Source organism: Mastigoproctus giganteus, chromosome 8 (assembly GCF_048544385.1).
Source record: "Mastigoproctus giganteus isolate SK-2022 chromosome 8, ASM4854438v1, whole genome shotgun sequence".
NCBI lineage: Eukaryota > Metazoa > Arthropoda > Arachnida > Uropygi > Thelyphonidae > Mastigoproctus > Mastigoproctus giganteus.
Genome location: NC_143582.1, coordinates 101,367,837 through 101,395,774, shown reverse-complemented (window position 1 = coordinate 101,395,774; position 27,938 = coordinate 101,367,837). Strand labels below are relative to the sequence as shown.

At 37.3% G+C, this 27,938-nt stretch overlaps 1 protein-coding gene across 4 annotated transcripts in view; it reads right to left on the bottom strand.

Annotated features, from left to right (window-relative positions):
- LOC150081741 (ATP-dependent RNA helicase DDX55) overlaps positions 1-27,938 on the bottom strand; it is a 596,429-nt gene that overhangs the window by 279,370 nt on the left and 289,121 nt on the right. For all 4 annotated transcript variants that reach the window (XR_016547250.1, XR_016547251.1, XM_090378843.1 and 1 more), the window contains one exon: positions 23,521-23,613. Coding sequence is in view for 2 of the 4 variants with exons in the window: in XM_090378843.1 (XP_090234969.1) it covers positions 23,521-23,613 (93 nt within the window). In the remaining 2 variants the exon portion in view is untranslated. The remainder of the gene's footprint in view (positions 1-23,520; positions 23,614-27,938) is intronic.

Genomic DNA, 27,938 nt, shown 5'->3' with positions numbered 1-27,938 from the left:
GATTTTCCCTCTATATTCTGACATGGTTTTTTCAAGGAGGGGAATGCCAGAAGTTTATCAACCTCTAACAGGGAGCTAAGTGATTTTGTAACAACAGAGACCAAAGTGGAGGAGAAATTGTTAAAATTAAACATAAGGAAGGCATCTGGGGTGATGGGATTGAACCAGTTATGTTAAAGGAGGCAGCAAAGGAAGTAAGCATTAGCCATAATTATGAGACTTCCTTGGACTTAGGGGAGGTCCCTGTGGACTGGGGGTGTGCAAATGCATCCCCAATTCACAAAGAGGGTTAAAAAGATGACACAAGTAACTATAGACCTGTTAGTTTAACTTGTGTTCCAGGGAAAATAATGGAGTCACTGGTTAAAGAAGCATTGCAGGATCATCTAGACATGACTGCAGTAACAGTTAAGACAAAGCATGGGTTTGTTAAAGGGAGGTCTTGTCTAACCAATTTTATTGGATACTATGATGTGGTCACAAAGGAACTGGATGCAAAAAATAATTTTTAAATCATATGCAGCAAACCCCTGCTATTCGCAGGGGTTACGTTCCTGAGAAATGCCGCAAATACCAAAAACGCGAATACTGAGTTATGGCTCCCATAGTAATAAAGGGTAGTAATATATATTCCAAAGTATGAAATATATAAGAAAAACTAGTCTAAAATTTTGTCTATCTATGTATTATATGTACCTTCATAATATGACTATGTACATAGTGAAATGCAAGCATATGGCATTGAAATCAAAATAAGAAACAATTTAATATTAAATGTAATATTTATTAGAAATTTCGAACAAATCTTTCAAACCAGTGCCTTTCGTAGCTAAAAAACTTATCCCACCAGTGCTATCACCAGTTTCACTAAAGTGTTGATAAAGGAGTTTTGCCTTTTCGCGAATGATGAGTGAACTTAACGGAATTTTATTTTGAGTTCGGTCTTCTATCCACAGATTTTAAGCCTTTTCCATTTTTTCTAATTTAACATCACGAGTTACTGAGCAAATTTTTGAAGCAATTAGCACGTTTTCACAGACACTACGGCGAATTTTTTCTTCCGATTTCTTGATTAATTGTACCATTGACTTATTGATTTTATAATGTTTTGCCACTGAGGAGACACTATCACCATTAGAAATTTTATCTAATAACTCAATTTTATTCGCTAATGTTATCACCTTCTTTGATCTTTTCACATTTCCTTTGTTATTCGTAGCCATATTTTTGTACGGGTTAGAAAGAACTTGTCCACAATAAAGTCACTTTCTTCCATTAACACACTCAAAAAAGTCTGTTTTACACTGCAAAATGGTAGATTTATCACTTTTGTAAGCATATCAATTTATAAATTGATAAATTTATTCAGTTTATAAGCATATAAATTAAAAGCAAACGACAAAACCTTCCATGACAAGCGCATAACACATGCTAAACAAGGATTAGCGAGAAAAATCCACGCTCGCGATTTTGTCACACCTCTCCCCCCACCCACTGAGCGCTGTTTTGACCGGGAAAGATAATTTTATCCACGCCCATGTTTTTTTTATGGCAGAAAATGTTCACGGCGCTTTAAAATTCACATTTTTTTAGGTTTCATTTTATATTAAATCAGAGACCGCGAATACGCGAAACCGCAAATAGCGGGGGTTTACTGTACTTGGATTTCAGGAAAGCTCTTGATACTGTTGCACATGGAAGACTGCTGTAAAAATTGGAGTGTTAAGGAATTAAGGCCAGCTGCTACAATGGATAAAGGGATGCTTGAGTGGGAGATGACAGAGAATAGTAATCGATGGACACTGCTCTTCATGGACTAATGTTATTAGTGGAGTTTCCCAGGGTTCGGTGCTGTGACCATTGTTGTTTTGTGTATTCATCAATGATATCGATGAAGGTATATCACACTTTATGTCCATGTTTGCAGATGATACAAAGGTTGGCAGGGTTGTTAACAACAGTAAAGAAAGTATGCTACTGCAACAGGATCTAGATAAGTTGGGGAAATGAGCTGAGAAGTGGCAACTGAAGTTTAACATTGACAAATGCAAAATACTGCATATGGGTAGCATTAACCCGAGAAAAACGTACCAACCGAGTGGTACTACACTCATGGAAGTGAAAAAGACCTGGGAGGTAATTGTGCAGTCAGATGTGAAGTTCGCTGAGCAGTTCAGACAGGCTGCCAGAGCAGGTCATGGAGTTTTGTCAATGATATAGAGTAGAACGTTGGTTATCTGGAATAATTTGAAAGTCTGCTCTTTCTTCTTTTTTAAGGGTAGTACAGTAAGCGCCAGTTATAGTGATCATGTTTGCAAATTAAATTTTGATTCTAATAAGAGAAAGATCGAGTTTACTACCCATTTATAAAAGATTGTACAAACAAAAAGCCCAATAAACCAAAAACTGCAAACTGTTTTTATTGTTTTATGGTTGTGACTTCTAGCATTCTAAGTTACTTTCAGAATAGAAAAATAAGAATCACAGAGACTATTTGGTTTTCCTAGAAAAAATGCGTGAATTTCAGATTAGTTTAGCTACAGATTCGGTAAGCATAATATCAGCCCGATATTATGATTACAGAATATAGAGAAATGATAAATCGCAATACAGTGCGATTTATAATTTTTCTCAAATTTTTACAGTAAAATGTGAACGAAAAGAAAACGCATAGTTTAAACATTGCAACAAAAAACGGAAATTAATAGAATTAGAAAAGGTGAAAATTTAGGACATCTCTCAAAAGAGTTTAATGTGGGGGCTTCAAAATTTCCAATGTTATAACAGAATTTATGTCGATTATAGATAGTGAAGGAGGATCTAGCAAGAAAAACATGATATCGAAACCTGAAAATGCTGCTTTAGAGAGTGCACTTTATTTATTTTTTTTTTAGAAGCGAAGTTTAGGTGAACCAGTGTCTGGCCCAATGTTGTGTGAAAAAGTAATGGATTTTAATCGAAAATTAAGAGGTAATGAGGATTATAAGGCAAGCACAGGTTCGCTGAAAATTTTTTAACTGTATACGTAACCTAGACATTCAAGGCGAGAAACTTTCTGTAGATGAATCAGCAGCAATATCCATTAAAAGTAAGCATGCTTAATTAAGCAAATTACAAGAAAGAAAACGTTTATAATTTTAATGAGACAGGATTATTATGGAAAGCGTTACAGAGAAAAACTCTAGCAACTAAAAGAGAAATACCTGCACCAAGTTTTAAGATGAGAAAATGGTAAGTTACAATTACTATGTCTGCAAATGTCATTGGAATGCACAGATTGTCCATGCTTGTTATCTGTAAATCGAAAAAACTGAGAGCATTTAAAAATCTTTCAAAATTTCCTGTTTTGTATAAAAATCATAAAAATGTCTGGATGGATGTTTCTGTTTTCCAAGATTAGTTTATAATTTTTTTTAATTAAATTAATCTTAATTATTTTATTTAATTGTAAGGTAAGATTAAATTTATTTAATGTTATTTAATTAAATAATTAGATTAATTTTATTTAATCTTACTGGAAAAACCATTCGGAAAATTTTCCGGTTTGATTATCTGGAAGAGGTCTGACATCAATTATTCCGGATAACTGACACGCTACTATATAGAAATTTTGCTAGCAGGAACAAGGAGTAATTATCCCATTGTAGAACTCAGTGGTCAGGCTATACCTTGAGTACTGTGTACAGGTCTGGAGGCCTCATTTTAGGAAGGATGTAGAGTTGCTACATCCTTCCTAAAATAGATGAGCACAAACAAGAGCAACAAGATTGGTGAGGGACACAAAGGGGTGCTCTTACCAAGATAGGCTTAAGTTCTTTCTTTTTTTTTTTTTTTTTTTTTATTTGTTAGTTGTTGGCGCATCAGCTTCTGTGGCCATAATGCTTGTTTGTTTGTTTGTTTGGTTGGTTTTTAGGAGCATTAGCAACTAAGGCCATATTGCTCCGGGATATGCGGTGGTCATTCCTTGACCTTTCCGCATCCTCCGCATTTGGTGGTGACGGGCTCGAACCCTGGTCTAATCAAGAAGCGTGTGCTGCGCACTGCTGCTCCTTCCCACCTGGCTACGGAGGCGCCATGGCCATAATGCACCTCCCAAGGTTTTTGCACTACTCTGATCCAAGCCCAAGGCGGGATTTGAACCCGCCACCTTTTTCAGTTGCCATAGAGGCACTTTACCCACCCGGCCAGCCTGGTTGCCGCATAAGTTCTGCAAATTGCAGTGCCTGGAGACTAGGCACCAGCAAGGTTTTTTTTTTTTTTTTTTTTTTTTTTGGTAGTTGTTGCCGCATAGGCTTCTGTAGCCATAATGCACCTCCCAAAGTTTTTGCAGTACTTTGATCCAAGCCCGAGGTGGGAATAGAACCCGCGACCTTGGGGTTGCCAGGCAGGCACTTTACCCACCCAGCTAGCCCGGTCGGCTACCTGCAAGGTGATCTGATTGTGGTGTATAAGGCCTTGAACAGGTTGAGCAAGCTCAATGCTGATAAGATTCTTCCGCTTGATCAGATTACGAATCTGAGGAGGCATAGATTCAAATTGAGGAAAGACAGTTGTACAAAAAATGTGCGGAAATTTGCCTTTAGCCAGCGGGTAGTAGATTCCAGAAACCGACTTCTATTTGTTGTGGAAGTTGATAGCTTGAATATAGCTTTATACAGGAGTGAGAGGGTGCACCATTAGGGACACCAGTCATCCTGGCTCATTCGAGCAACAAGGACAGTGTATTTTTTTACTTTTGTCTGTATATATTGAATGTGTGGGAAAAATGAGAGTTTGGAATCTAGAATAACACCCAGATGTTTGAGTTTAGTTCTGAACTTAATGATAGGTCTATCAACCTTGATTTGTTGTGGTCTTGGTGAATGGAGTGAGCCTTTCAGAAGGACAGATTGTGTTTTGGCTGCGGAAATACGAAGATTATGCTGACTAACCCAATCTTGGATAATCCTTAGCCCATAGTTAGTGGAAGCCTCAAGAGAAGCCCTAGAGTCCTTGGGCACAGTAAGAATAAGGTCATTGACATATGTATGGCTAGAGACACGGCCCAGGTCCAGACCAAGGAGCTCATCTAATATGGCATATTGTGACCACGGCTCCATATTTCGCCCATTCCTATTTCCATAGGAAATAGGAATGGGCACAATATGGAGTGAGTAATCTTCAAGTAGGGAAACGATACCGAGGCAGCACTGAATTCGCTGGTAGAGATATAGCGTATGCTCAGTCTGTCGAAGCCGGTTGAGGATGCCTGGCCACCAAAGCCTGTCAAATGTCTGCAAAATCAATGACTACGACAAAGAAGTATTTTGTAGTAGCAATGCTAGCAACGGTCATGAGACATTCTAGGGCATTCTCAAGTGGAGCTTGTTGATTGGATTTTTTAGGAGCATTAGCAACTAAGGCCATAGTGCTCCGGGTATATGCGGTGGTCATTCCCTGACCTTTCCGCTTCCTCTGTATTTGGTGGGCACAGGCTCGAACCCCGGTCTAATCAAGAAGCGTGTGCTACGCACTCCTGCTCCGGCCCACCTGGCTACGGAGGCACCTCTCAAGTGGAGCATCCAGGATGGAACCTGTATTGGAAGTCAGAACACATGTAGGCAGTAGTGTAGTGTCAGTCCAATCTTTAATGCAGGAGACATTCACATATCTTAGGTGGTATTAGGTATCAAATTTGAGATATTTAAATATCTCAAATTTGATAGATGGACTAGAACCAAGGTATTTCTGCTGGGAGCAACTATTAATGACATCCCCAACAGACTGTCAGATTTTAAGGGGGGGGTAAAGAGAATATTATTATTCATGTACTAGTAACAGTAGTAGAAAAAGTGGTATGTGATGCAAGAAAGCAAGCATGTGAGCTTATGTCGCTTGAGTGAAAAAAAAAAAAATTTTAACACATCTATTCCCTCTAAAATTGTCCAGTTCCTCCTTGAATTTATTTAAGCTATCAAATTTAACAAAGACAGATGGCAGTTTGTTCCAGCAATTAACCACCTGCTGGCTAAAGGAAAATTTCTGCACATCTATTCTACAATTGTCTTTTCTCAATTTGAATTTATGCCACCTCAGGTTCGTAATCTGAGTTGAACTACAGCTGGTAGTGGAAGGAAAGGTACTTGGGTATTATGATACGGTCAGACATGAAGTTCTCAGAGCATTGTAGACTGGTTGTAAGGAAAGCCCATGGTGTCCTATCGATCATTTATCGAACAATTGCTTGTAGAGATAAGGACATCATCATCCCATCATATACGGCTATTGTTAGATCACACTTGGAATACTATGTTCATATATGGAGACCTCATCTAAAGAAAGCCATTGTGCTCGTTGAAAAGGTCCAAAGACAGGTAACTTGCCTGGTGAGATCGGCAAAAGGGTGTCAATGTGAGGAAAGACTTCAAATATGTGTATTGCAGAGCTTGGAGACTAGGCACCTTAGAGGAGACTTGATTGGGGTGTTTAAGGCTCCAACAGGCAGGAGCAAAATGAATGAGGACAAAATTTTCTCGGTTATAAATGATTCCAGAACAAGGGGCCATAATTTCAAGTTACAGGGGGAGATGTTTAGACTGGATTGCAGGAAGTTTAATTTTAGCCAGTGAGTTACAAATTACTAGAATAAGTTACCTACATGGGTGGTAGAGGCTGACAGTTTGGAGAAATTCAAAGGTGAGCTGGATAATTACCTATTAGGTAATTATCCAGAGGCGGCAAGCGAGTGCATTGAACCATTGAGGCTAATTATGCGAGCATCATTAGACTCTGGGGAGATTCCCTTGGATTGGAAAAGTGCAAATGTATCTCCCATACATAAGGGTGGCTCTAAAAGTGAAGTTGGAAATTATCGACCTGTCAGTCTGACTTCAGTAGTAGGGAAAATCATGGAGGCAATGATCAAGGGTGGAATTCAGGATCATTTGGATCGAATTGAAATTCTCAAGGATACTCAGCATGGTTTCGTAAAGGGAAAATCATGTTTAACAAATCTGGTTCGCTATTTCGAAAGGGTCACTCACGAGCTGGATTTAGGGAATAATTTCGACATTGTTTATTTAGATTTCAGCAAAGCTTTTGACTCAGTCCCACATGAGCGGTTGCTTTATAAGCTGGAACAGGTTGGAATCACTGGGAAAATCCTTAGATGGATAGAAGGATGGCTTCAGGGCAGGAGGCAGAGGGTTGTGATAAATGGCTATTCCTCAGATTGGGTTGATGTAAGAAGTGGGGTTCCCCAAGGATCAGTATTAGGACCACTGTTGTTTTTAATTTTCATAAACGACATTGATGAAGGGATAGAGGGCGTGATGTCTAAATTTGCAGATGATGTTAAAATTGGGAGAGTAGTTAATGATCACTGTCAAGCTGAGCTTCTTCAGAGAGACCTAGATAGACTTCAGGAATGGTCAGAAAAATGGCAGCTGTGCTTTAATCCAACAAAGTGTAAGGTATTACACCTGGGAAACAGTAATCCCAAAATAACTTATTCACTTGGTGGAGTTCAACTAAAGCCAGTACTGGAGGAAAGGGACTTGGGTGTTACGATACGGTCAGACATGAAATTCTCTGAGCATTGTAAACAGGTTGCAAGGAAGGCCCATGGTGTCCTATCAATGATCTATCGAACTTTTGCAAGTAGAGAAAGGGACGTGATAATCCCATTATATAAGGCTTATGTTAGACCACACTTGGAATACTGTGTTCAAGTATGGAGACCGCACCTGAAGAAAGACATCGAGCTTCTTGAAAGGGTGCAAAGAAGGGTAACTCGCCTGGTGAGATCGGCAAAAGGGCGTCCTTATGAAGAAAGACTTCGAATATGTGGGTTGCAGAGTTTGGAAACTAGACACCTTAGAGGAGATTTGATTGAGGTGTTTAAGGCTCTGAGAGGCATCAGTAAAATGAATGAGGACAAAATTTTCAAGATTATAAATGATGCTAGAACTAGGGGACATAAATTCAAGTTACGGGGGGAAATGTTTAGATTGGATTGCAGGAAGTTCTATTTTAGCCAGGGAGTTATAAATTACTGGAATAAGTTGCCTTCATGGGTGGTAGAGGCCGACAGTTTGGGGAAATTCAAAGGTCATCTGGATAGTACTTTCGGGTAAGGGAAGCACATAGGATGATAGGTTTAATTTCCTTTTTATTTATTTTTTATTTTATTAATTATTATTATTTAGTTATTTATTTTTATTTTTTTGTTTTTATCATTGTTTTGTTCGGATTTATTTTTTTTAATTTTTTTTTTTTTTTTTTTGGCTGGTGCAGCATAAGCCATAGGCTTTCTTGCACCATGCGGCCGTTACTAATACTAATACTAATACTATGGGAGGAGGGAAATGCATCTTCTTCTTCCAGTCACATAGTTCCCTGAGGAGCTGTTGTGGCCACCAACAAATTTCTCCAACTGCATTGATCGTGTGCTATACGAGCAGTATTGCAAAATGTCATGCCCAGAAGTTCACTGATCCCATCCTTCCACCTAGTTGCAGGTCTTTCTCTGCACCTCTTACACTTGGTTTTTCCTTCCATTATATTCTTCAACAGAAAGTTTTCCCTTCTTACATGACCAAAAAACTTTCTTTTGTTGACTACGAAAAATTTTAGACCTGCCAATTTTATTCAATCTCCACTCATTTGTTCTTTGATCCAAGTAAGAAATACACAGTATCCTCCTGTAACACCACATTTCAAATGCCTCAATTTTCTTCCTGTCAACTCTTTTCAGATTCCATCCTTCACATCCATAAGTGGCAACTTGAAAAATTAACGAATCAATGATTCTCAGTTTCATCTTTAGGGGCAGATCATGATCTCTCCATAATTTTATCAGATCAGCGACCAACGTTTTAGCAACTGCCTGTCATCTCTTTACATCGTTTGAGCAGTCGCTATTTTAATTTATTCTTGACCCTAAGTAATCAAATTCATCAACTTCTTCGATACCTTGCCCATTAAATTTCACTTTACTGGAATCGAGATTATCACCAATCATCATAATTTTAGTTTTACACACATTCCTTTTTTCTTACTTGCTTCAGATACTCTCCTCAGAGTTTCTTTAAGGTGATCCTTAGAATTACAAATTAGCACAGTATCATCTGCATAACAAAGGTTGTTTACCTTCAGTCTATCTTCGGCATAAAGATTAGAAAGGTGAGGTGACAAAATACAGTCCTGCCTGACACCGTTACCTATTGTGAAAAAGTCCGTGTTTCCCACGTTTGTTCTCACAGTTCTCCTTCCTGTTCCTGGTACAGTAGCTTAATCAGCTGGATTATGTGGATTGAGAAACCTATAATAGTCATCATTTCCCATAGTTTCTCATGATGAACACAATCAAATGCTTTTGCATAATCTATAAAACACAAAACGACTGTAACATTGAATTCTTTGCATTTTTCAATAATCAGTCTGATCTTTAAACTTTAAGATCTGATCTCTGGTTCCCCTATCTGCTTGCTCTTCTGGAATTTCTTCTTCAAGTTTACTTCAGATTCTGTTCAATATGATTTTAAGAAGAATCTTGCTAGCGTGAGAAGTTAGGCCAATAGTCCTGTAATTTGAGAAAATTTTCAGATCTTTTTTTAGTAAGGAGATGAAAATTGATTTCTTCCAATCTGATGGCCACCGTCCCGTTTCCCAAATTTTTACAATTATTTTATGAAAAACTTTGTGTCTTTCACACCTGTAGCTTTAATCAATTCCGCTGGGATTTCATCAATTCCAGGTGGCTTACCACACATTAGTTCTCTAACGGCTTTTTCGACTTCTTCCTTCAGTGGAACTGGTTTATGATCACATTCTTGAAAAGGGGGTGGCAGATCATTAGTGCCAGCAGGTGCTCAGAAGAGCTGCTCATAGTATTCTTTCCACCTTCCTTTGATTGTGTTCTCCTCTCTTAAAATTTCCCCTTTGGAGTCCTTAATTACATTAAGTTTTGGCTGGAACTTTTGTCTTAAGGACTTAATTACATCATACAACTTTTTAGTGTTCTTTCCTTTGTTGTGGTATTTGATTTCTTTACACTTTTGATTGATGTAATCCTGTTTGTCCTGGCTTAAACAGCACTTGATGACTTTGCTTAGTTCCTGATACCCTTCATTTCCTTGTACACCCTGGGCTTTTGCAGTTCTTCTCTGTTCAATAAGTTTCAAAGTGGCTTCTGTAATCCAAGGCTTCCTGATCTTTGACCTTTCTCTAATGTGTCTATTTGCTGAATCCTTAATAATGCTTTTTGTATTTTCCCATATTTCCTCAGGCAGTATATCGTCATCTAGTTCTAATAAAGCGTGAAAATGATTGCCTGGTTCAAGCATATAATCGTTTGGAATATTTTCTACATCCAATCATCTAGGAAAAATCTTATTCATGATCTTTTTCAGCTTCAGCTTGAGAACGATGTGGAGTAGCTGATGATCACTGCCACAATCTGCTCCAGGAAGTGTTTTGGCTGTGATTACACTGGAATGCCACCTTTGCTGCATAAGGATATAATCAATCTGATTCCTTCTTTTATGATCAGGAGATTTCCATGTGCAGAGCCTTCTCGGGTGCTGCTGAAAGCAGGTGTTACATATGAGAAGACTGTTCAGATGACAAAATTCAATTAAACTTTCACCCTTGTCATTTCTAGTGCCAAGACCAAACCTACCACATTCCAGACTAGAAGAAACTGTCTTGCCTACTTTTGCATTAAAATCTCCAGTGAGTACCAAAACATCCTTTTTTGGGACCAGATCAAGAGCTGACTGGAGATTTTCATACTAAACATTCATATCTTGGTCTGTGGATGTTGATGTCAGTGCATATGCAACTAAAACTGAGAGATTTACTGGCTGGCTGTGAAGTCTAACCCTCATCATTCTATTATTAATAGGATTGTATCCAAGAAAAGACCTTGAACATTCCTTATTCAAAAAGTCTAACCGTCATCATTCTATTATAAATAAGATTGTATCCAAGAAGAGACCTTGAACATTCCTTATTCAAAATGACAGTGACACCATGTTCTTTTGCTTGGTCACTTCCAGAAAGAAAAAACAAACAACAACCCATTTCCAGTTTTGAAATGACCTTGTCCTGTCCACATGACTTCAGTTGCTCCTAAAATGTCAATTTTATACCTATCCATTTCATTGATGACCATATCTATCTTGCCTTCTTTTAAACTTTTTACATTCCATGTGACGACATTGACCCTCTTCTTTCTTAAATTTAATTTTGCAGGGCACACAGTGGCATCCGGGATCTGGTTAATAGCAGTTTTTGGAGTTGTTTTTTGTTGTCTCTGTGTCATCAGATAATGTGATGGTATGCCACTGACTACCACATAGACGATTTTGAAAGGGGCCGGCTTTAATCATAGGAAGAGTCATCATTCATCTCGAAAGATGCTTGGGAACAGAAAGTTGACAAAGGAGAGCCCTGCTTAATGCAGAAAGGCTGATTACAGCTGGCTTTCACCTGATTTCCTGGTCATTGTTTTTATATATATATATATATTGTGTTCTTACTGAAGACTATAAAAATGATATTTGGTAAAGTTTACCGTAATAGATACATGTCAGGTGTGCAACACTAATGCTATTGTACATATTGTACATAGGGCAATTAGACATTATACGTGCATGAAATTATATTTTAATTCCCTACAGATAGATACCATAAAACAAAATTGACTACTATATATATATATATATATATATATAATTTTTTTTTATTAATTTATTTTTTTTGTTATTTCATTTTTTCTTTTATTTTATTATTATTATTTAATTATTATTATTTTTTTTTTGTCTTGTACAGCATAAGCTTTCCTGCACCATTTGGCCACTGCTAAAACTAATCTTACTTAGAATGGAGAGAAGAGCAACGGATACATATGTGTCCAGAAGTTTAGGTGATTTTACTGGATTTTTAGAATAATTCATATTTACAGTCCACTGGAAATTTTTAAACACAACAACAATGATTATATCAGTTGAGAAGGAGTTGAGGATCAATATCCATGACTTTTTTAATAATCTCAGAATCAAGAAGATCCGGGACGGGGCATTTTTTATCCTTGGGTCTGCTGGGGGCAAGTTGTAATGCCTCCAGTGTGAAGGGGTTTTTAGAGATAGGTGGTATTATTAGCATTGGCAGAAGCATATGATGCAAGAAACAAGCTAATACAGAATCAGCCAAAAAGAAAGAGAAAAAAAAAAAAAGAAAAAAAACTTTCCACTGAACACATCTATTCACTCCAAATGTTTGTAAAGTTAAGTCTTGAATTTATGTAAGCAGTCAACTTCCACATTGACAGAGGGAAGTTTGTTTCAGCAATCAGCCACACACTGATTAAAAACAAATTTCTGCATATCTATTCTACAACTGTCTTTACTCACTTTGAATTCATGTCCTCTCAGGCAATTAATCTGGCCAAGACGAAGAATCCCATCAGCATTGAGCTTGCTCAAACCATTCAAAGCTTTACAACACCTCAATCTGATCACCTTGCAGGTGCATCCACTCCAGGTGCTGCAATTTGCAGAACTAAAGCCTTTCTTCATAACAGTAACCCTTTGTTCACCAATCACGAATTCACCAATCTCGTTGCCCTGCTCTGTACTCGCCCTTGCTCTACATCCTTCCTAAAATGAGGCCTACAGGCCTATAAACAGTACTCAAGGTATTGCCTTATACAAGGGGATAGCCGTCTCCTTGCAACTAATAAAAACCAGGTATATATCATTCATGTATACGGGGACTGCAGATTGACTGCACCGCTCAGTAAATTTCAGATCCTCATATCAGAAAAACACCTCCAGGTCTTTTTTCATTCTCAACTACTGAGTTTAGTACCACACAGTTGATGTTACTCTAGAGTTACTGCTTCTCATATGCAGTACTTTATATTTGTCATTGTTAAACTTCAGTTGCCAACTCTCAGTCCATCTGCTGAATTTTTCTAGATCCTGTTGCAGTAGTGTACTGTCATTACTTATAAGCTGAAGGAAATGAATCAGTTATAAGTTAATCAAGTGGAAATCTGCTGTACACCAATGGAGCAAAGGTGGAGTTGGCTTTCTGGTCCATAAAGATATCAAAAACAGCATTTTGGAATTCAAAAGTACATCATCAAGGGTGTCAAGACTACTGCTTAAGATTTCTAAGAGCTACAAGCTAAAGGTTATAATGATTTATGCACCAACATCGGGCCATGATGATGATGAAGAGGTTAAAGAAATGTACACCAAAATTGAGTCTTCTAGATGAGCAGAAAACACACTACACTATCATTATGTGGGACTTCAATGCTAAGGTTGGAAAAAGACAAAACAGTGCAGAAAGGGGAACTATAGAAAATTTTGGAATCGCTGAAAGAAATTAAAAAAGTGAAAGACTTGTGGAATTTGCAGATTCTCGATGATTGTCAGTAATGAAAACTTTTTTCAAGAAAAGATGGAACAGAAAGTGGACATGGAAGAGACCAAATGGATTAACAACTAATGACATTTACATTTACTATCGTGAATGATGTTACTGTCCTGAAGAAGATAAATTTTTGAAGTGATCACAGAAAAGTAAGATGCACACTACATATAGATGTAACAAAAGAAAGGAAAAAACTGACTAGAGTAAATAAAACAGAAGTTAAACTCATGAGTTTAACTTCTGTTCCAGGAAAATTAAAGGAGGCACTGGTTAAAGAAGCACTACAGGATCATCTAGACAAGATTTCAGTTATAGCTCGGACACAGCATGGTTTTGTGAAGGGGAAGTCTTGCCTGACCAATTTGATTGGATACTATGATGCAGTCACAAAAGAACTGGATGTAGGGAATAACTTTGATATTATATACTTGGATCTTAGAAAGGCTTTTGATACTGTTGCACATGGAAGACTGCTGCACAAATTGGAGCAGTGTGGCATTGGAGGAAAATTGCTACTATGGATAAAGGGGTTGTTGAGGGGTAGAAGACAGAGAGTGGTAATCAATGGACACTGCTCATCGTGGACTAATGTTATTAGTGGAGTCCCTCAGGGCTCAGTGTTGGGTTCATTATTGTTTTCTGTATTTATAAATGATGTTGATGATGGTATATCAAGCTTAATGTCCAAGTTTGCAGATGATACAAAGGTTGGCAGGGTTGTCAAGGACACTACTGACACTATGCTGCTGCAACAGGATCTGGAAAGGTTGAGCAGATGGGCTTCGAGGTGGCAAATGAAGTTTAACATTGACAAATGTAAAGTACTACAAATGGGAAACAGCAACCCCAGAGCAACGTATCAACTCTGTGGTACTACACTGACAGTGGTAGAGAATGAAAGGGACCTGGGGGTGGTTGTGCAGGCAGATATGAAGTTTTCTGAGCAGTGCAGACGGGCTGCAAGAGTAGCTCATGGTGTATTGTCGATGATATATAGGAATTTTTCTAGCAGGGATAAGGAGGTGATTATTCCCTTGTATAAGGCAATGGTCAGACCACACCTAGAGTACTGTATACAGGTCTGGAGGCCTCATTTCAAGAAGGATGTAGAGATGCTGGAACGAGTACAGAGAAGGGCAACAAGATTAGTGAATGGAACAAAGGGGTACTCTTACGAAGAAAGGCTTACGTTTTGCAAATTACAGTGTCTGAAGACTAGGCACCGGCGAGGTGATCTGATCTGATAGAGGTGTATAAAGCCTTGAATGGTTTGAGCATGCTCAATGCTGATGGGATTCTTCCTCTTGCTCAGAATAATCACCTGAGAGGGCATAAATTCAAATTGAGGAAAGAAAGATGTAGGATAGACGTGAGGAAATTTGCCTTTAGCCAGCGGGTGGTTGGTTGCTGGAATAGACTTCCATTCCTTGTCGTGGAAGTTGATAGCCTAAATAAGTTTAAGGCTCAGCTGGACAGGTATTTCGAACGAACAGAGGGGCGAAGTGGAAGTGGTTATTTTTTATTTATTTATTTTTATTTATTTATTTTTTTTTTTTTGGCTGATGCTGCATAAGCTTGCTTTCTTGCATCATATGCCTCTACTAATGCTAATGCTAATACTGTGGAGTTGTTAAAATTGGGAGGAAGAGACATGGCACAAAAACTCATAAGACTCTTCACAAAATGCATTAGCAAAGGTGTGATGCCTAGGGGGTGGAATAATTCAACCATAGTTTTGCTCCAAAAGAAAGGATAAATCAGAAATTATAGACCTTGTTATCGCACATCTACAAGTTGTTCACAAGGTTAACAGATTAGAAAGAATACTTGATGAGAATCAACCGAAAGAACAAGCTGGCTTTAGGAGAGGATTCTGAACTATTGATCACCTTCAGGTAATATCACAGCTAATGGAGAAAACAAATGAAAATAAAACACCATTATGCCTGGCATTTGTGGATTATGATTATGCTATATAAGCTTGCTTTCTTGCATCATGTGCCTTTACTAATGCTAATGAAAAGCCATTTGACTCCATACAGCATAAGTTTCTAGCACTGGAAAGACAAGGCATAGATTATATGTCTTGTCTTTCATTATATAAGATTTGAAGAAAATATATGAAAATGCTACCTCCTTTATTAGACTAGAAAAAGACAGTAGGAAATTTAAAATCTCCAAAGCTGTTTACTGCTGCCCTTGAGGAAGCTTCCAGAAGATTAGACTGGTCACAGAAAGGAGTCAATGTGAATGGAGAATACCTAAACCATTTACGATTTGCAGGTGACATTGTGGTCGTAAGCCACGATCCCAAAGAATCAGAGGAAAATCTTAATCAGTTAGTAGGGAATTTGAACTAAAGATGAATATTGCTACAACAAAAGTAATGATGAACAAGTATGCCACAGAAAGGGACATAATGATTGAAGGAGCAGTAATTAAAAAGGTGGAGTCATATACTTATCTGGGTCAAGTTATTAACTGTAATAATGATAAATGGCTGGAGATCAAGAGAAGAATAAATTTTGGATGGATAGCATTCAGGAAATATAGTCACATACTGAAGAGCAATATCCCAGTTTGTCTGAAACGTAAAATAATGAATCAATGTATACTCCCCACCATGACTTATGGAAGTGAAACTTGGGCACTCACCAAAAGAATGGAAGAGAAGCTGAGAACTACACAGTGAAGAATGGAACGAATTATATTGGGAATCAGTCTGGGAATCACAGAATGCTGGGCTCGTGGCATTTGCACTGTACTTATACTGCCACTAGGATGATGCAATCAAATCATGTATGGCACAAGACATCATCTAAGTGAGTTTGCTAAAGATAGATGATAGAGGGATGGGATAAACTTAAATAGAAAGGGTGCAAGAATATTTGCTGATGCTATCGAGGCAGTGTTAGGTGGGTCAGAAAACTGTTAGCTTGGGGGGAGACAAAGACCAATAGATTGACAGTAGCTTTTGGCAGAGGTGAAAGAGATTCTTGCACTGCTTCTATTAGAATGAGCAGAAGCCTGAAAAACAAGATGCATGGTATTTCAGAGACTGCTGGGAGCCATTACGGTACAAGTAAACACATGGGTTGTGTTAGGGTAGCTAAGAATAGAAACAGGTGCAGGTATACTTGCGTGTACACCAATGCTAGGAGTTTAGTAAATAAATTTGATGAATTTGAGGTATTGCTCAAAACATCAAAGGCAGATATTGTTGGGATATCAGAGACGTGGTGTCACACAGATATAAGGGATGCAGAACTGCATTTTGGGGAGTACAACGTCTATAGAAAGGATAGACAGGATAGGAAGGGGGGAGGGGTTATGCTATTAGTTAAGAAACACATAAAAACCAAGGAAGTGAAGCCAGTCGACATCGCTGGACAGTGCAGTGTTGAGTCAGTTTGGTGTGACATAAGCATTGGGAGATCAAAATTGAGAGTAGGAGTGTGCTATACGCCTAATGACTCTGATGAGTATAATAAGGAACTGTACAGGGAAATAGAGTGGGCCAGTAAATCAGAGTCTTATAATGGGAGATTTTAATTTCCCAGATATTGACTGGAATTTGGTGGCTGGTTACTCACACACTAGCAGGGCTTTTGTGGATTTATTGGATGATTGTTTTCTACATCAGCATGTTCGGGAGGCAACTAGAGGGAGTAATACTCTTGATTTGATTATCAGCAGTGATTCTTCATGCATTAAGAATCTGCAGATAAATGAACCACTAGGTGGCAGTGATCACAGTGTGCTGAAGTGGGATTTACTGAAAGAGGTAACTACCATTAGGGGTAAAGGGAAGGGTTATTGCTTCCGTAAAGGCGACTACGATGGACTGAGACAGTATTTAAATTCTATACAGTGGGACCAACTGATGATGTTACCAACAGCAAATTCAAAATGGGAAGCATTCAAAGAACTTATCTTGGAAGCTACTAGGCTTTACATACCAAATAAGAAATATTGTTCAAGGTTTAGGCCAAAATGGATGTCAGATGAACTAATGAGGCATATGGCAGAGAAGAAAAATGCATGGGATACTTACAAATTAACACATGACACAGAAGCCTATGATAGATACAAGTTGATATGCAACCAAGTTACAAAGGAGGTTAGGCAGGCGAAGGCAGATTACGAGAAATCCTTGGCAAGGGATGCAAAGAAAAACAGCAAAGAGTTCTTTACTTATGTAAACTCTAGAAGGAAGGGGATGAATCAGATTGGTCCACTTGATATTGATGGGTCAACTGTTGATGATCCTGCTCAGGTAACTAACAAACTAAATGAATATTTTGCATCGACATTCACACATGAGGAGTTATTCAGCAAGGGGAATGCCAGAGGTGTATTCAACTCTAGCAGTAAGCTACAGAATCTTGAAATAACTGGGAGTAAAGTGGAGGAGAAACTGTTGAAGATAAACACAAGAAAGGCACCCGGGGTGGATGGGATCTATCCAGTTATATTAAAGGAGGCAGCAAAGGAAGTAAGCAAACCCTTAGCCATAATTATGAGAGCTTCCTTGGACTCAGGGGAGGTACCCATAGACTGGAAATGTGCAAATGTGACCCCAATTCACAAAGGAGGATCAAAGGCTGACACAAGTAATTATAGACCTGTGAGCTTAACTTCTGTTCCAGGAAAATTAATGGAGGCACTGGTTAAAGAAGCACTGCAGGATCATTTAGACAAGACTTCAGTTATAGCTCAGACACAGCATGGTTTTGTTAAGGGGAAGTCTTGCCTGACCAACTTGATTGGATACTATGATGCAGTCACAAAAGAACTAGATGCAGGGAATAACTTTGATATTATATACTTGGATCTTAGAAAGGCTTTTGATACTGTTGCACATGGAAGACTGCTACACAAATTGGAGCAGTGTGAAATTGGAGGCAAATTGCTGCTATGGATAAAGGGGTGGTTGAGGGGGAGAAGACAGAGAGTGGTAATCAATGGACACTGCTCATCGTGGACTAATGTTATTAGTGGAGTCCCTCAGGGCTCAGTGTTGGGTTCATTATTGTTTTCTGTATTTATAAATGATGTTGATGATGGTATATCAAGCTTAATGTCCAAGTTTGCAGATGATACAAAGGTTGGCAGGGTTGTCAAGGACACTACTGACACTATGCTGCTGCAACAGGATCTGGAAAGGTTGAGCAGATAGGCTGAGAGGTGGCAAATGAAGTTTAACATTGACAAATGTAAAGTACTACACATGGGAAACAGCAACCCCAGAGCAACGTATCAACTCTGTGGTACTACACTGACAGTGGTAGAGAATGAAAGGGACTTGGGGGTGATTGTGCAGGCAGATATGAAGTTCTCTGAGCAGTGCAGACGGGCTGCAAGAGTAGCTCATGGAGTATTGTCAATGATATACAGGAATTTTTCCAGCAGGGATAAGGAGGTGATTATTCCATTGTATAAGGCAATGGTCAGGCCACACCTAGAGTACTGTATACAGGTCTGGAGGCCTCATTTCAAGAAGGATGTAGAGCTGCTGGAACGAGTACAGAGAAGGGCAACAAGATTAGTGAATGGAACAAAGGGGTTCTCTTACGAAGAAAGGCTTAAGTTTTGCAAATTACAGTGTCTGGAGACTAGGCACCAGCGAGGTGATCTGATAGAGGTGTATAAAGCCTTGAATGGTTTGAGCATGCTCAATGCTGATGGGATTCTTCCTCTAGCTCAGAATAATCACCTGAGAGGGCATAAATTCAAATTGAGGAAAGACAGATGTAGGATAGACGTGCGGAAATTTGCCTTTAGCCAGCGGGTGGTTGGTTGGTGGAACAGACCTCCATCCCTTGTCGTGGAGGTTGATAGCCTAAATAAGTTTAAGGCTCAGGTGGACAGGTATTTTGAACGAACAGAGGGGTAAAGTGGAAGTGGGTTTTTTTTTTTTTTTTTTGGCTGATGCTTCATAAGCTTGCTTTCTTGCATCAAATGCCTCTACTAATGCTAATGCTATTGATGCAATAGAGCAGAGTTTCCCAAACTGGGGTCCGTGGACACCAGTTCCAGGGGATCTGCGAAATGGGCCCTCTGGAACAGGTCAAATTATTCGTTCTATGTATAGCAAATTGATGATAAATAAAGTTATTATTATATAATTATGTTAAAATAAGAATAATGTTGAGTTGTTTTAAACATAAAACCTTGAATTTTCTTTTCAGAAAACCCAGTGCTGTGAGTGAGTGAGACAGAGAGAGAGAGAGAGAGAGAGAGAGAGAGAAACAATAAAGAAAACACTAGAGAAACGCAAACAGAGAAAAAGTGTGTGTGTGTGTGTGTGTGTGTGTGTGTGTGTGTGTGTGTGTGTGTGTGTGTGTGTGTGTGTGTGTGTGTGTGTGTGTGTGTAAATTCAAAGGGATTATTTGCATAAGTAATATTTCAACAATTTTTTGTTCAAAAATACTTGCCTACCTTGCAGCAGGCTGCAAAGATAGAGCTAGTAAATTATAATTAGCAGTCAATGTCTGGCTATTTAGCTAATGGGTGGCGAAGTTAGGAAGGTACTTAGAATAGTAATAGATGCTCCTGCCCTTGTATTGCACTAATAGCTCAGAATATAAAGCTGGTGCTCAGGTAATCTGGGGGGTGCAAGTTCCCGTGTATATTAGTAACTGTCATGGACTGGGTAGGTTACTGCAATTTGTAAGTGGTTGTCTTTGTATCTCTGTATCTCGAAATGTTATTTTAATGTCTACTTTTACACTTAAATTAAAACTAAAGCTTTTAACTTTTAAAATAAAATTAAACAATACACATTAAGAATAAAAAAATAAAAATTAGAAGGTAACTGGTAGATATATTTGAAACTAAATCTCTTCAGGATTTCAAACCGTTTCACTATTTCAGCGAATTTTGCTGAAATAGTGAAAAAAAAAAAACAGTTAAACCACCATTAACGTTTCAGTAGTCTCTTGTACATATAATTTTTTTGTGTTGGGGCCAAAAATTTTCATAAAAGAAAAAATTATCTAATGTGCAGGAAACTGTGGCATCTATGTTAAGTTATCTGTACTTTTAAGCTGTTGACAAATGCTGCTAGTAAGCAGCTAGTTAGAAATTAACAATTACTGATCAAGAACAAATATTCTAAAGTTGCTACAAGAACTTACCGAACCGCATGAGGCCGATAGAACTAAAAAGTGAGAGATTAAGTTTGCCACCCTAGTTGTGGGCATAGGTGGCAACCTCTTACAGTCCAAGATAAATCAATGTAACATATGAAAAACTACAGTAATGCTTGCGATAAAAAAAAAAAAAAAAAAAAAAATGTACACTAGCTAATGTAGCTAAAATAACACTAAGGTAAAACTAGACTATACAAAGATATAAGCCTACTAAAAAGTTGCCCTCCCTGGAAGGTGTTCTTTTTACACGCTACAGGGAATGAACAGCCCATGCAGGCAGAAATTACATTTATTTACATAATTATACAAAATGGTTCTGTCGATATTTGCTATCCTTCCTTTGTTGTTTCATTTTTTATTACCTTGCTTAAGTGTTTTTCGATAAATCTGTCTGGAATTTTGTTCTTAGTAAACTTGTCTTTTAAAGTCTCGAGTGCTTCAAATCTAAGTCTAATGTTGTTATAAATTCTTATTATTCTTATTGCTTGTGAAGTTATGTTTCTCTGTATTTTAATTGGAATATTGGAACTCCAGCAGCTAAGGTGTATTATTTCGAAGTTATAATCTCTTTTATATACAGTAAACCCCCGCTATTCGCAGTATCTGTATTTGCTGTTTCACGTATTCGCGGTCTCTGATTTAATATAAAATGAAACCTAAAAAAATGTGAATTTTAAAGCGCCATGAACATTTTTCGCCATAAAAAAACATGGGCGTGGCTAAAATTATCTGTCCCGGTTAAAACAGCACTCAGTGGGTGGGGGAGAGGTGTGACAAAATCGCGAGCGTGGATGTTTCTCGCTAATCCTTGTTCAGTATGTGTTATGCGCTTGTCATGGAAGGTTTCGTCGTTTGCTTTTAATTTATATGCTTATAAATTTATAAATTGATATGCTTACAAAAGTGATAAATCTACCGTTTTGCAGTGTAAAACAGACTTTTTCGAGTGTGTTAATGGAAGAAAGTGACTTTATTGTGGACAAGTTCTTTCTAAGCCGTACAAAAATATGGCTACGAATAACAAAGGAAATGTGAAAAGATCAAAGAAGGTGATGACATTAGCGAATAAAATTGAGTTATTAGACAAAATTTCTAATGGTGAAAGTGTCTCCTCAGTGGCAAAACATTATAAAATCAATGGGTCAACGGTACGATCAATCAAGAAATCGGAAGAAAAAATCCGCCGTAGTGTCCGTGAAAACGCGCTAATTGCTTCAAAAATTTGCTCTGTAACTCACGATGTTAAATTAGAAAAAATGGAAAAGGCTTTAAATCTGTGGATAGAAGACCGAACTCAAAATAAAATTCCATTAAGTTCACTCATCATTCATGAAAAGGCAAAATTCCATTATCAACACTTAAGCGAAACTGACAATAGCACTGGCGGATAAGTTATTTTAGTTAGCAAAGGCGCTGGTTTGAAAGATTTGTTTGAAATTTCTAATAAATATTACATTTAATATTAAAGTGTTTCTTATTTTCATTTCGATACCACATGCTTGCATAATATGACTATGTACATAGTCATATTATGAAGGTACATATAATACATACATAGACAAAATTTTAGACTAGTTTTTCTTATATATTTCATACTTTGGAAAGGAACCCCTTTATTACTATGGGAGCCATAACTCAGTATTCGCGTTTTTGGTATTCGTGGCATTTCTCAGGAACGTAACCCCCCGCGAATAGCGGGGGTTTACTGTATTCCTATTTCTACTTGGTTAATCACCCTAATATTTATTTTAAGGTCTAGAAACATTACTTTTGTGTTGTCTACGTTCATTTTTGTCATGGTTAGATCACTGGAATAGATATCCATTTTAATCTCTTCTAAGTTGCTGTCGAAATAAATCATATCGTCGATATATCTGTATGTCTTAATTTGGTTTTTCTTCTTTTTGTTGTATTCATTTTCGTAGTGATGTAGGAAAGGGTTTCCTGCAGTACTGAAAATTTGGATCCCATAAGGCCTCCTATCATTTGATTACACACACACACACACATATATATATGCCATCATATATGTAGTTGTTCAATAGACAGAAATCTGTATATCCTGCCTATTGGCTTTCATTTAATTTTAAATTTTTCTTCATGATCTCTAAATATTTGTCCGGTACTATTTTTATTTTGTCTAATGGGATGGCAGTGAACAGGTTGGAAAAATCATGTGTTTCTATTCTGGTTATATTATGATGTTCTTTGATATATCGTATCACTTTGGCATTACTATTTATTAATAAATATTATAATTTATTTATTATACTAATTTTTTACTCTTAATGTTTATTGTTTAATTTTATTTTAAAAGTTAAAAGCTTTAGTTTTAATTTAAGTGTAAAAGTAGACATTAAAATAGCATTTTAAAATACAGAGATACAAAGACAACCATTTCCAAATTGCAGTAACCTACCCAGTCCAGTCCAGTTACTAATACAGATGAGAACTTGCACCCCTGGATTACCTGAGCACCAGCTTTATATTCTTCAATCATATTCTTTTCACTTTCCTACCTATAAAATTCTTCAACACTGAGCTATTAGTGCAATATGAAGGCAGGAGTGTCCTGCTATCCTAAATACCTTCCTAACTTTGCCTCCCATTAGCTGAATAGCCAGACATTGACTGCTAATTGTAACAACATGCATTTAAATAAATACAATATATATAGGGGTCCAAAAAAAAAAAGTTTTTTTGATTTTTGAAGGGGTCCATAGATCTCAGAAGTTAGGGAACAATTAATGCTATTAATGTTATTTTGTAATGCGATTACAAAACATATATTATACATTGCTAAATTTCAGAGAAATTCACAAATTTTGCAAATTATGCAATTTTTTTTGCCACCACTGCAATTTTAAATAAAATCATTAAATATTTTGTTTGGTTCTGTAAAGCTTCATTTATGGAGACTGTCAAAAACATCAACACCTACCTTGCAGACTTAGGTGGATCATACTGAATAACCCAATCAACATCAGGAATATCCACTCCTCGAGCCATCACGTCTGTACAGATTAGTATTCCACTGAAACAATGTGCACAGTTATAGAAATCAGTACAAGTTCTATAAACGTGAGGGGGGAGGGAGGGAGGGAGAGAGAGAGAGAGAGAGAGAGAGTGTTATAAGGGCAGCATTTTTATATTAAATATTGCTTCTTTTGTCTTTTCAATGCAGAAGACTTCATTTATTTAAAAAAAAAAAAAAAAAAGTGTAAATAAAATGTATGTAAATAATTACATTTTATTATGTAATTACAAATAATTACATTTTATAAAAAAAAATATATGTAAAGGTGTAAATAAATGTATGTACATGCCTTGAAAACAAACATGTTACTCAAAAACAAAAACTTTTTTGAGAAACAATCCCTGTAAACTGTGATATTTAATTCTTCATCAATTAATCACTCAAAACCCATTTATTATTATATACTGAATGTTATGTACACCAGAATATATTATAAGTGCTACAAAGATCTTTGTAGCTCAGTTGCTAAAAAGCAGATGAAGATTAACAAATACTGGATCAAGCAGTAACAGTACACGGCGTTAGTTACTATTGTAAAATAATTTCTACATAAAACAATTTTTCAATGTGTACATGCCAGTAAATTCATACAAGCTGCTTCTGTTGCCAAAGACCTAAGTGTGCCTGTTCTTGATTTACTTACTGCTGTTAGTCCAAAAGGTAGCTAGAGAAAGTCATTTAGATACTTTTCGTAACTGGACCATCTCATCAAGATAAGAATAATTCCTGAGAAAATGTGAAATTTTTGCTGTTCTAATAAGCAGAACAATTAAATTTTCACTTAATGGTTCCGCAAATTAGACAGTGAACTGAAATTAGTTTAGCAAACAGGTGATGGAGGCAACCAATATGAAAATGTTTGCAGGTTCATAGTCTGATGGCATGCACCCAGAGAAAAACATTCTCCTATAAGTAAGGAATGATTATTTAAATGGTGATGACCTAAACAGAATTTCTCGAATGTTCTCTTACCATAAATTGCACTTGAAGTTTGATTTCCACATGATGCAATCTGGACGAGTTTATTATTACATTTGGCTCCCTGTAGCTGAGGCTGGCAGATCTCTGCATGCTACTCATTTAATATTTTTACAGTCTGTTGGAAAAGTTGCCAGGCAGCATCATGGAGTTGTTTTGCAGCAAGGTCAGCTTTTCCATGTCTTACTTTTTGTCAATAGTAATTCCAATTCTTGGCAAGATACAGATACATAGTGAGTGTAAAACCAAGAAATACTAGTTCAGCCTCATAGCAGCTGAACTAACCTAAAAAATACTAGTTGACAAACAGGATTTTTTTATTCATTATTGATGACCTGGCAGTCACATTTGTCAAGTCCTGATTATGACCAATAGAAACTCTGTTTAGCATTAGCATTAGTAGAGGAACATGATGCAAGAAAGCAAGCTTATGCAGCATCAGCTATAAAAAAAAAAAAAAAAAACCGTCTCCCACTTCATCCCTCCGTTCGTTCCAAATACCTGTCCAGCCCAGGCTTAAATTTATTTAGGCTATCAACTTCCACAACAAAGGATGGAAGTCTGTTCCGCCAACCAACTACCCACTGACTAAAGGCAAACTTCAGCACATATATCCTACATCTGTCTTTCCTCAATTTGAATCTGTTGTAAATTTAAGAGGCAGTTGGTTTCTCAATATGAATAAACAATGCTCAGATGTGGCTCAGCATTTCATTCATAATCAAACTCTGATGCACATCTCTCTCTCCCTCTCTCATTGGTTGCTCCTGATCACATCTGACAGATGCAATCATTTAAACTACACATTTTAGATTTTTTTAAAGCGAGCAAGGTAGGGCTTGGAAAATTTTCCCGTGACTACTGTGTATAGTATGCACAGGTAGGTTTTCAGGAAGCTCGCAATTAGAAATGCTTAAGCAACAAGCTGGAAAAATGCTCCCAGCATTAAATTTCTCTGTGTGCAGAGAATTTAATCTCAGTGGACATAGAGAAATAATCTGTTTTAGTGAAGTACTACAGGAAGTTTTCATTTATACAACAGTAGATGGAGGTGGGTGGGTGGGTGCGTGCGTGTGTGTGTGTGTGTGTGTGTGTGTAAAGTTATGTGAAATTTTCATAGTATAAACCAGAGCTATGATGCCCAATATGTTCTATGTTGATTTCAATAATTGTAAAAGAATAAAAGAAGTTTAGCTCAATATGATATGTAGAACACTTCCATATGATACTCTCCAGAAATTAAAATGAATAAAAGATTAATGCAAGATGATTACAGTAAAAAAATAAATTAAAAACAATTAAAAAAATCAACTGAACACAATTAAAAAAGGTTTAATGAAATTTTTAAAAAACGATTTTCTTTCCTGAAGCTGACAATGCTTTTCAACCATCATCATCATCATCATCAGCCATTTTGAATCCACTGCAGGATGAAGGCCTCTCCAGCAACTTTCCAGTTCCTTCTGTTTTGAGCACCGGCCATCCATTTACTACCCACAAACTCATGAATTTCATCTATCCATCTCCGCCTTTGTCTTCCAGGTTTTCTTCTAGCTCCTCTTGGATACCATTCTGTTATTTTCTTAGTCCATGTGTCATCATGTCTTCGAGCTACGTGTCCTGCCCAAGACCATTTTAGTTCTTTAGTTTTGATAAGAATGTCCTTTACTTGAGTTTCCTGCCTAATCCATGTGTTTCTCTTCTTATCTAACAGTCTGATTCCCAATATAATTCGTTCCATTCTTCGCTGTGTAGATCTCAGCTTCTCTTCCATTCTTTTGGTGAGTGCCCAAGTTTCACTTCCATAAGTCATGGTGGGGAGTATACATTGATTCATTACTTTACGTTTCAGACAAACTGGGATATTGCTCTTCAGTATGTGACTATATTTCCTGAATGCTATCCATCCAAAATTTATTCTTCTCTTGACTTCCAGCCATTTATCATTATTACAGCTAATAACTTGTCCCAGATAAGTTATTAGATAAGTATATATGACTCCACCTTTTCAATTACTGCTCCTTCAATCATTATTTCCCTTTCTGTGGAATACTTGTTCATCATTACTTTTGTTTTAGCCATATTCATCTTTAGTCCAAAATCCTTACTAACTGTGTATAACTGATTAAGATTTTCCTCTAATTCTTTGGGATCGTGGCTTATGACCACAATGTCATCTGCAAATCGTAAATGGTTTAGGTACTCTCCGTTCACATTGACTCCTTTCTGCGACCAGTCTAATCTTCTGAAAGCTTCCTCAAGGGCAGCAGTAAACAGCTTCGGAGATATTGTGTCTCCTTGTCGAACTCCTTTCTCAATTTTAAATTTGCTACTGTCTTTGTCTAGTCTAATAAAGGAGGTAGCACTCTCATATATTTTCTTCAAAATCATAATATATGGGGTATCTATGCCTTGTCTTTCAAGTGCCCGAAACATTGCCTTATGCTGTATGGAGTCAAATGACTTTTCATAATCCACAAATGCCAGGCATAATGGTGTTTTAAATTCATTTGCTTTCTCCATTAGCTGTGCTATTACGTGAAGGTGATCCATAGTTGAGAATCCTGTCCTAAAGCCAGCTTGCTCTTTCAATTGATTCTCATCAAGTATTCTTTCTAATCTGTTAGTAATGACCGTTGTGAACAACTTGTAATGTGGGATAACAAGCTAATTGGTCTATAATTTCCAATTTCTGATTTAACTCCTTTCTTATGCAGCAAAACTATGATTGCATTATTCCATTGCTTAGGCGTCACACCTTTTCTAATGCACTTTGTGAAGAGCCTTGCCAGTTTTTTTGTTATGTCTCTTCATCCCAATTTTAACAACTCTACAGTAACTTCATCTTCCCCCGGGGCTTTCCGATTCTTCATTTTCTTCAATGCATGTTCTACCTCATCAGGAAGAATTATCGGGTATGTCGTATGTGTTGCTACTTTGCAATCCATCTTCCCCACTGCTGGCATAATTCCCTTGCTCCTTGTATAATTCTCTGTAGTAGTCTTCTGCTATTTGAATTATGCTTTCTCTGTTATTTATAAGCACACCATCACTATTCTTCAGTTTCAGTATCATTTGTCTTTCTGTATTACTGCTGATTTAAATCCTTTGTTTTCCCTTAATGCTTGTTCTACTTTTCTTGTGTTAAATCTTCTTATGAGTCTCTTTCTAATGGCTTTGCATAACTTAGTTTACTCAATTTTCTCCCTGTCAGTGTTTTTCTTGCTTTTCCTTTGTCGTCTTCGGTTCATCATGACAAGTGTTTCTTGACTAATTTTTTCTTCTCTGGATTTCTTTTTCCCTATAGGTTTCTTGGACTTTATCACTTTCAGAAAGTTGTAATA